At 39.3% G+C, this 10,436-nt stretch overlaps 1 protein-coding gene across 1 annotated transcript in view; it reads left to right on the top strand.

Moving 5' to 3' along the window:
• USP13 (ubiquitin specific peptidase 13) overlaps positions 1 to 10,436 on the top strand; it is a 79,314-nt gene that overhangs the window by 30,784 nt on the left and 38,094 nt on the right. Inside the window, exons 7-10 of the mRNA XM_015588528.2 lie at positions 1,817 to 1,911; positions 2,994 to 3,181; positions 7,426 to 7,497; positions 7,872 to 7,965. Of these exons, the coding sequence (XP_015444014.1) occupies positions 1,817 to 1,911; positions 2,994 to 3,181; positions 7,426 to 7,497; positions 7,872 to 7,965 (449 nt within the window). The remainder of the gene's footprint in view (positions 1 to 1,816; positions 1,912 to 2,993; positions 3,182 to 7,425; positions 7,498 to 7,871; positions 7,966 to 10,436) is intronic.

Consider the following 10,436-nt stretch of genomic DNA (forward strand, 5'->3'; position numbering starts at 1 on the left):
AGGACTTGGACTTCTAACATTTTCTGGGGGCTAAGGAAGAGATCTTAAAGTCACATGACTGAACCATATCCAAGAAAATGTACGCCGAGGTCCTTTATACCAAACCAGCATTTCTTCTAAGACTGTTTGAAATAGTAAAGTTTAAACTTATGAGGGAAGAGACCCTGCTTGACTTATTTAACAACATATTGTCAATGTCTGTATAAATTTGGTGTTCAGTAAATATTTGTCGAATACATGACTGGATGAGTAAATGAATGAGTAAATTAACCCATGTGGATGAACAGCAATGAGCAGTTGTACTCTAATACCGTACCATCCAACAGAATCATTTTAATCTTTGGGAATTGCTTATAAGAATTCTTTTCAATCAAAATATTATAGTAAATTTTGAGAAAAAAGCAAAAACTAACAACCACAAAAAAGAAGCATTCTCATTTAGAGGTAACAAATTATTACCATTTTGATGTAATTCATTATAGATCCTCGGTCTTGATGTCAGTCTCCATCTCTGTTCTCTAACGTTTTCCTTAGTTAATTTTAAAACTTACTGCATGTACCATTTTCTAACATTCTTACTACATCAATAGGTTATTCATGCTCTAAAACTTTTATCTTTTTCCTTCTGTGGATCTCTCTACATTCTCCATGGTTTAGTTTGTTGTTTAACTTGAAACAAAACAATGACTGGTTTCCTTCTAAAGTGAGTGTAGTTACTTGTGAAGCACTGCTTGGGCTATTCCTGGGAGGATCCCTCTGGAAACTTCCTAAATGTGCTTCTTGACTCCAAATTTTAAAGTCACCTTAGGGGGCAGGAATGGGTCACACTGGTCAGGCAGTACTTGTTTGCTACAGTAGTTTTCTGAGCTAAGCCTTGCCTTTGCTGAGCTGAAGTTGGAGATAAAGTAAGTTTCTTAATGAAAAAATTTAGAAGCCAGGACTTTGAGCCTCTTGAGTTCACTTCAAATTTTCTTTTCTATGATGACGTATTTATAAATTTTTCATTATGGCCAAGTTTAAGGATCACAGTTTATTTTTAGATTACTTGTATGTTACTCACTAAACTGTTTTTGTCATTGGGGTAAGAAATAACTGTGATATCTAACTCAATCATGTTGTATCTTTGGAGCAGTTAATGACTGGAGATAGGAAATGTTAATTTTTCCATGTGGCGTGAATCTGACGAGTTAAGAACCATAGGGTACTATGTGATTTTTACTGATTTCAGAATTCTAGGCCAGTGCCAATAATGTAATTCTAGCAATCATATTATTTTCAAACAGAGCTCTGATAATTAGAGGCTTAAGTCTTGAGTCTTCGAAACTCTCTCACTAGTTAGTAATTACCAAAGTTCAAGTGTCTAGGGAATGTCATTTTCACCTTCCAGCCAGTATTTGAGTGGTATTTTTCTGTCACTTGTCATAGATGGAAAATATGGATATGTTTGTTTAAATTATTAGTTCAGAGATTTTTGTTGATGTTTTTAGTATTTAAACTGTCAGGTGTTTGCGTTTTTCTAATTTTAAATTATTCTAACTTTAGACGCTGCTGTCTTATTTTCTAGTTTCAGAAACTTTTTTATTACTTCCGGAAATGTCAAAAGAATTGATATATGGGTACATTTACAAAAAATACCCATTTGTTGTTTGTTGTTCATCATCTATCTTTCCCCAGTTGAATGTAACTTGGAAGAGGTTTTTGCTTTGTTCGTTGACACAATCCAAGCCTTGTGCATAGTAAGATCTCAATAAATTATATGTTAAGTACTGAATGACTTGGTTACAAATCTCAGTGCTTATTTTCTCTCACCCTCTAGATGTTTATTCTTTTCAAGAAGAAGAGCCTGTTTTGGATCCTCATTTGGCCAAGCACTTAGCGCATTTTGGAATCGATATGCTCCATATGCATGGGGTGAGAACATCTACTTTTGTCTCTATTTTTACCTTGTTAGGGGAAACTGGTTTATTTAATATAGAATTCCTCTAACATGAGTTTTCATTTTTTAGGTTTTAGGTCTTAAATGTTTACATTTACTTCTTGAATGTAATTAATTTGCATTTTCTTTTGATTACCAGCTTAGATTTTTTTATGTTATAATAAAAATGGTACCTTGTCAAGTACCGTTTTGTTTTAGTTGGAGTTTATGTGCAAAATTTCTATCTCCTTTGATGGAGAGTTGCATGAATCACTCTTTGTTCACTAAAGGGAGAAGGTACAGAAAGATAACCTTTAAAATTATCTGTGACCAACATCACTTTAATTAATTTCAAGGAGGGAAGCAGAGCTCTTATGGGGCGGAAAGAATAAGCCAACATATTTATGTTGATGGAAAAGCTTTGCTTCATTTAATATTGTTTTCAAGCTGCTATCATGACTGTGTAAATTTGAGCTTTTTAAATGTGCATATTTTGTGTTTTTTCCCCCATCCCAGGCCATCTTCCTTTCCTCATGCTCTCCTTCTATCTCTTCTTTTTCACTCATGCTACTAGTTAATTTATTTTCTCCGCTCTTCTTAAAGCCTTCCACCTATTTCAAGGCACTCCCAAGCCCCCTGGTTTTATTCCACTTTCCTCTCCAACTACCTTGCCTTTTTGTTTGCTGTGTTGTGTTTTATCTTCTCTTGAAATTATTCTACTTGCTTTTTTTTTTTTTTGATTCCTATTTGTCTTCTTTCCTCTTCCTATCTCTTTCTCAATCTCTCTTTTATTTTTAAACCTTTTAAATATGTTTTTTTTTTATTGTGGAAAGATAGATATAACATAAAAGTTACCATTTAGCCATTTTTAAGTGTACATTTGTGTGGCATTAAGTGCATTTACATTGTTGTGCAACCATCCCCCTCTCAGTGTCTTTTACTTGGGTTGTTTATTCTTCTGTTTAGTTGGGGAGGAAAAAGGCAGGAACTTCCATTGCTGTTAGAAACAATTCATGGGACATGATCATTGAATGATAATCACAGCTAAAGTTGTTTTTTTACAATGACTTTGCCCCAGACAGAGAATGGGCTCCGGGACAATGACATCAAGCCGCGAGTCAGCGAATGGGAAGTGATCCAAGAGACAGGGACGAAGCTGAAGCCCATGTATGGTCCGGGGTACACGGGCCTCAAGAACCTGGGCAACAGCTGCTATCTCAGTTCTGTCATGCAGGCCATTTTCAGCATCCCGGAATTCCAGAGAGCGTAAGTCCCCTCTCCCCGCAGACCTGGCGCACAGCACTGCCCTCCGATCCCTCCAGATCCAGTCTAGTCAGTATGTGATGGGGAAGCCGATCTTCATCAGCTGCAGGACATTTTGCCACATCTTCCATGGTGTGACTTCTTGCACTAAAGCTGGGCGAGAATCCTGGTCAAGTGTCATGGGGATCAGGTGAGATAAGGAGAGCTTTGTACACTGAAAAACCTCCCACAGGGATCTGCCATGTTAATAATGGCTTCTATTTTTAGACCATCATCCTCTATGCCAAGAAAATATTAATCATTAATCTTCACAGCAAGCCTGCCAGATCTCTTCCTATAGATGCGCTAGGAGAGATTCAATGAACTTCTTGGTCAATGTTGCCCTCTGGTGAGTGGAGTTTCTTAGAGGATTTAGGCTTTTCCTTTTTTTACCACTCAAAATGTAGTTTACAGACTGGTACTGGTCCTCACGCTGCTGGATAATAAGGATGGGAATCGAGAGTGAGCGTTTAGAAATTTTTGTAGCAGTTTGACATTGTCATGTTTTATAAGTGGCATTTCATTTTTCTAATAACTTATTTTTATTGCATTTTTTAAAATATATCATCTGCGAGTTGAAATAAAAAAGCTGGCCCTTCACTTCAGATAGTTTGGGAGACCTTGACTTAGAGCACTTCGTACCTGGGCACGTCCAAGGCTGTCTTCCTCTTCCACACCGAGGGCCAGAGCAGCTGTTTCTGTGGCCATTTTCTTCCTAAGACTGTGCTTAGGACAGGGAGCCACAGAGACCGGAACCTGCGGCTGGAGCAGTCGTGGGCAGCTACTGCCTAAGTTTAGAAAATAGTCTCTTGTCTTTTCCAGAGTGGGTAGCTTTCCACGTGGGTTCCAATATGGAATAGGATATATGTGTGCTAAGACAGACAGACGGGCAGACAGCACACTAGTAGCAGCACAGGGCAGTAATTTACCCAATGGAGTTGAAATGCCAATGACTTTAATAGTGGTTAATAACAAGTACATCAGATATACCTTTCTTTTCTCTCTTGGTATTTGAGGACTTATACCTGTTTCTGGTTTTGGAAATTTATGGTCAGTTTTCCATGTCTGATTTTCATCTAGGAAAGAGTAGGTTCTGCTCTTGCTCAGCAGTGTACTGGGTGTCGGGGGTTCAGTGGAAAACAAAGGGCTATGATGCCTGGCCCCACTTGGTGAAACAGACATTTAGTAAATATTCATAAGAACAAGTGCATGGTTATAGACATGGTAAATTCTATGAAGGAAAAGGAAAGGAGGTGGACAAGATCTCTCTGAAGAAAGGACACACAGGGACACACATCTGGACAGATGCATGGGAGGAGTGGGGACAGAGGGTGTTGGATAGAAGGAAGAACAGATTTGAAGCTCTGAAATGAGAAAACTTTTTCAAAGGTATGCATTATACAACTTATTATTTTTATTAGTTCTTACCTATATCTCATACTTGTATTATCGTTTGATTGGGCAACAGTGTTGCTTCATCTTATATGTCTCATGCCCCAAGATTTTTTTTTTTAATATTGAAGGAATGTCCTTATGGTAGGTATTATATAATTATTATTTCTTTTAAACTAGAATGGAAGAAATTTGCTTTCTTTTGTTATAAAGCCCAACAAAAATTTTATTTCTTTATAATCTTTAGTTTTTGAAAATTCTTCCTACACTCCAAAGTTTGATAAACAATTACCTTTCTGAATATTTTCTTCAATGAAAAAATGTAACTCATGTCTGTGTTTTGAAATCAAGGTTCTCATTCCTCACCGCAGTCTTGTTTCAAGGGTTTTAGAATTTTAAATTTAGAATCTAATATTTTATTATCTATTTTCTAAACATTTACAGTGGATGTTAGAACATGACCAAGTTATTATTTATACTCATCTCCTGTTTTTCTGCTCTTTACCAAATATCACCGGATTGAAATGTTTGCTCTTCAAACTCCTTTTTCCCCAGTGGGACTAACTTAGTGGGGTTTGGTCCAGGAGCAGTGCTTCCCTTTTGTAAGTAGAAAGAGTGACTCACAGAGATATTAAATGACTTATGCACAACCACAGTGTAATTTGGAAACTTTGTCCTGACTCCTTGATACTCTGCCACTTGGACCCAGTTTACATTTCAAAATAATTCTGATAAAAATCATATCTCAATAAACTGGTATACAAGTTGAATGACAACTAAGGTGGATTCTCAGATGGCAAAACTATGTGTTTTTTTTTCTTTGAGAACCACTAGATTACAAACTGAAGGTATAATATGTATTTAAAAAATTACCAAGCATTACTTTTGCATGTTAATTTGATTTCTCATTGATTAGAAAAGGAATATGAATTCCTTTTTTACTAGCAAAGTGGACTTTCTTGATATCAAAGATTCACCCTGTTTAAATTTATTCTTCTTTACTAGTCTTGCCTGAAAACATAAGCCTTTTCACTAATGTTCATTTTCCCCATGCGTTTTTTTCCCCTTATCCTGTCAGGTTTTGAGATATGATAAAGATTGTATAGTAAGAGAGTTGGTGAGTTTTATAATGTTGTTTATTACTAAGAATTCATTATTGTATCCTCTGGCTCTGCATAGTTTAGTTCCAAAGTTTGGTTTCCCTATTTTTGGCTCTTGGTCTGTTGAAAATTTCTGGATGGAATTGTTGTCCTTGTGACACATCCACAAGCTGTTTGAATGGGACTGTCCCCAGAGAAGTGTGCTCTGTTAATTTTGATGTAGGTACGTAATCTGAAATACAAATTTTGAGTTTGTAGACAGCAGGTGCCAGTAGTTGAGGTTTCTAATTAGAGGTCATTGCTAACTACTAGTGTGTCATGGTTCTCTGCTAAGGCTTTATTGCAGTAATGATTTTTCTGTTGGGTTGTAGGTAGTAAATTATGGAAATGGGTTATGTGATTACTCATTATAAATATATTCATTCAACATATGTTTATTGAGTGCCTTTTACATGTCAGATACTGTTCTAGTACTAGAGATGCAGTGATTTTGATAGATGAAGTCTCTGCCTTCACAGAAATTATATTTAATCTCTAGGGAGACAGATAATAAACAAGAACATAAATATGTTATGTAATTGCAAATAGGATGAATGCCAAGAAGAAAGTCAGGTGACAAAGAATTAGGAAGGGTGGAAGGTGATTTTTACTCAGACCCAAAAAGGAGCAAGGATCTGTGGAGACAGTGTTCTGGGAAAGAGGCAGCAGATGGCCTGACCTTGAAGCAGGAGTGAGCTTGGCATGCCCTGGGGCAGGTGGCTGGGGCATTGTAGGTGGGGAGAGGAGTGGAAATGAGATCAGAGAAGCAGGCAGAGCAGAGTGCATGAAGGGCCAAAGAAAGGGATCTGCTTCTGGATTCTTCTGCCTAAAATTTCAGGCTCAGAAACTCAGAGCCTGAACAGGGAAAGAAAAATACCAAAGCAGAGAGTGTGGAATAGGAAGTGAACTTAAGTGAAAGGAATGATTATGTGTTGAGATTAGAGGTGAGTGGGTAAAGCTAGCATTGTTGTGAGGATAAACTGGTCAGAAGGAGGGGTTGTGGCCTGGGCAGGTACAGCCGGCAGGGTGGTTCAGAGCATGGCTTTGGAGCCACTCTGGGCGTTATCCGTCTCTCCCTTGGGTAACTTTGGAAGGTACCTAATGAATTTGCACCCTGATTTCTCACCTCTCAAATGAGGTAATGATACTAATCACTTCCTAGTATGGTTGTAATGAAGATTCAACCAGGTAACATAGGAAATCCTCAAGAAACGAGTTATCATTGCTATTATCATCATTATTTATTTTGACATGATTGGAGCAGTTCCTAACCTTACCATTTATTTTCCAGATGGCATTTGCGATGGCATAAGACAGTGGTTGTTGATTCTGGCAGTGTTAGAACCACTTGAGGAACTTGTAAAAGAGTCCAATTCCCGGACCTCAGCCTCAGGCAGTGAAATCAGAACATCTGTGGGTGGCTTTGGCTTTCGTAGTTTTTTAAGAAACTCTTTTAGGGGTTTCTAACTCACACCCAGGGTTGAGACCCACTGATAGAAGCATAAACATTTTAGGGAGGTCAAGGAATGCAGCTGCAGAGGTAGGAGCTCAAGAAAAACTTTCCTTCAGGTGGATGATTTAATTTTGACAGAAAGGTAAGAAGATCTTAGCTAGGATGATTTTGGTTCTGTACTTCCCTCCATTTCTGTGTTTTGACTGTCACTTCTCATTTTCTAGGTACGTAGGAAATCTTCCAAGAATATTTGACTACTCTCCTTTAGATCCGACACAAGATTTCAACACACAGATGTGAGTGCCCAATTGTAGTTATTTTAGTGTAGTGTCCTACACTAAAAACGTGTAGTTTTTTAATAAAGCATTCATAGTGGTTCTTTCTGGGTTGTAGAACTAAAGGAAATTCTCTTTTCTTCTTTACTTTCTGTATTTTTAAGTGTTCTAAAATGAGCATATGTTACTTTTATAAGAAGGAAGAAATAAAATTATCTATAAAATACTTGAGGAAAATTGGAAAATGGAACCAGTATCAATTAGAATCAAATAAATGTTATTTGTGAGAAATTGAGAGAAATTGAGCTACAGTTATTGAAATTCATAGATAATATTAGTATCTCTAAGAAGGGACAACAATGACCTTTTTGTTTTTATTTCTCTCTCCTGTCCAGGACTAAGTTAGGACATGGCCTTCTCTCAGGCCAGTATTCAAAGCCTCCAGTGAAATCTGAACTCATTGAACAGGTGATGAAGGAGGAACATAAGGTATGTGTCCGAGTGATTGCCACGTTGGTGTGTAGGGAGGAGGGACTATCACCAGCTAGAATGCAGATTTCCTATGATTTGGCAAATGGTGGCTGTAAATTTAGCAAGCTGTCAGAATAGCTATTTTATTTCAGAGTCTAGGGTGTCCGTCTGCCCTTAAAAATTGTGGTAAGGAATAGCCAGGTGTGGGGTTTCTAGTCACAGTTGTTCCATGGATTTTATGAAGACCACCATTAATGGTCTTCAGGAACATTATTCTTCATAACATAGAGCTGAGATGGAAAGAATAAACTGTATGAAAATATAAATATCTTCCCTAACACAATCTTGGCCCTTATAGTGTCTTTCTTTTGCAAATCCTCAGCTTTGTTTGCTGGGGTTTTTCAAGAGGCTGGTTGTTGAAAAACAGCACATGCATTCGTTGGCCCCCTTAGAGCTGAGGATTCTGTATTTCTGGGGAGGGCTGGGCAGTTCACATTTTTGGTAAGCTGTCAGGGGATTTGTAAGCACACTCAAGCATGAGAAACACAGTTGGCTGTTCAGTCATTATTAATCAATAGAGTAGTCAAATGATGTGCTTTATCCTAATAGCCAGACGTGCTTTTCCATGTGCTTGTAGGATAGGGCACTGACCCCTCCCTGGGCTGCTCTGTTACACAACCTGGTCTGTTTGAGTGGGGCTCTTGGAATTCTGCCGTGCACAGCTTGTGTAGCTGCATCTGGCGGCCTTGACTCCTATGGATGCAGGTGTCTTGAATGCAATGTGTGCCCCACTTCCCCATCACCTGCTTTGCCTTCAGAGTGCCCTGTCTTGACTTCGTGGGCAACTTCTTCCAACTCTGTTTCTCAAGTATTTGACCTCTGTGCCCCCATCGTAAGTCAGTCATCCTTAACTAATGCCTGCAGACTGAGAGCAAGAATCGAAAGTAAACGGACTTTTTTTGTAATGAAGCCAGTTAGTTGGGGAAATGGAGCAAATGGGAGAGGGAGTAGAGGCAGTATTTGGGGGTGGGTAGAAGGCAGAAGGTTGTGAGGAGAGTGGAGAAGGGTATAGACATTCTGAATGGACAAGCCAGGAGATCAGAACGGTGACGCGAAGACAAGTTTTCTAGTCGCACTGTTATTCGGCCTTACAAGATAATGAGTTCCTTGTCCACCCACGACAGGAAGAGCCTCATCTGGGATGCAGTTGAGATGATTTGTGTATAGGGCTGGGGTATCAGATTATTCTACCTCCGAGCTCCTGTGAACCTTTCATTCAGGCACTCTCTTCTTGGGCCACTCTTGGGGCAGAGTCCTCCCTCCCTGGTGAAAGAGAACAAGCCGAGATTGGATTTAGACTCGGAAGCCTGGCTTCCTCTCCTGGCCCTGAAAGGGGCTGCGGGATCATGGGCAAGTCATGTAACCTTTCATTCTCAGCAAGTGGCAGAATTGGTCTAGGTGACGTTTGTGAATATTACAAGTGTGAAGGTATCCCCTCTAATTTAAATAAGTTCTGTGTACGTCACGTGACTGTTGGGCTTTGGAATCTTCTCATTTGAGAAAATGCGAAATGAAAATTTATCAATTTAGCAATGTTTGGAAGTAAAATTTGGTTTCGGTAATATCACAAGCCCTTTTACATTAGGCATAAAAAAGTAGTTCCTGTGTGGGCAAGGCAGCCTGCGAGTAGCGACTGGGGCCCTTGCTCCCTACCTGCCTTTGAATTCAGTGGCCGTTGTGCAGCTCTGTGACCTCCAGGGGTCTGAGCCTTGCAGGTGGGAACCCCTGCTCTGTCTGGTTCAAGGTTTATAACCTGTCAGCACTGGGTCATATGTGTCCTGCAGGTGTTTTGCTTGGTTCACGCATAAATATCTGTATTTCCAGCTTCTTTTAAACAGTGGGAACCTCTGGCAATTCCAGGCCTGAAAGCAGTAGCCCATAGCTGAGTAGCAGCCCTTCCTTCTTCACAAGACACACAATCTCCAGCTGGTTCCAGTCTTTTGTGATTCACACCCTGGCTGGTGGTCTGGGTATCTGGATGTATGACCCCTGTTCTAGATGACTTGTATAACATATGAGGTGCCATGATCATAGGGTCCCTTTAATGTTCAAAATGAGTTTGAATTGACCAGATGATTTACTTTATGGTCCTGAAGGTGTCAGTTTCAAACTGTTACTTGAATAGACAAGTAATTTATAGTAAAATCCTCACTCCCCTTGACAGTAGAGAATTTTACTTTATGGAGCATCAGGATTATCAAAGGCAATTGGTGTCAGAGAAAGCAATTTGTGAGAATCTTTCTTAAGTATCAGGAGTCCCTTAGTCTTGCCCCAGGCCTCTGGCATTTGCAACTTGTCGATGAGCCTAACATGCCCCAAGAGAGGAAAGAAGATGTGCTGAGACAGGGAAAAGAACAGATTAAGAGAAGAATGTGTGGTGGAAGGGAGAGAGCGTGAGAGAGGGGTCATAGCCATGTGGCCCATGTGGC

Source organism: Pteropus alecto, unplaced genomic scaffold (assembly GCF_000325575.1).
Source record: "Pteropus alecto unplaced genomic scaffold, ASM32557v1 scaffold33, whole genome shotgun sequence".
NCBI classification, from domain to species: domain Eukaryota; kingdom Metazoa; phylum Chordata; class Mammalia; order Chiroptera; family Pteropodidae; genus Pteropus; species Pteropus alecto.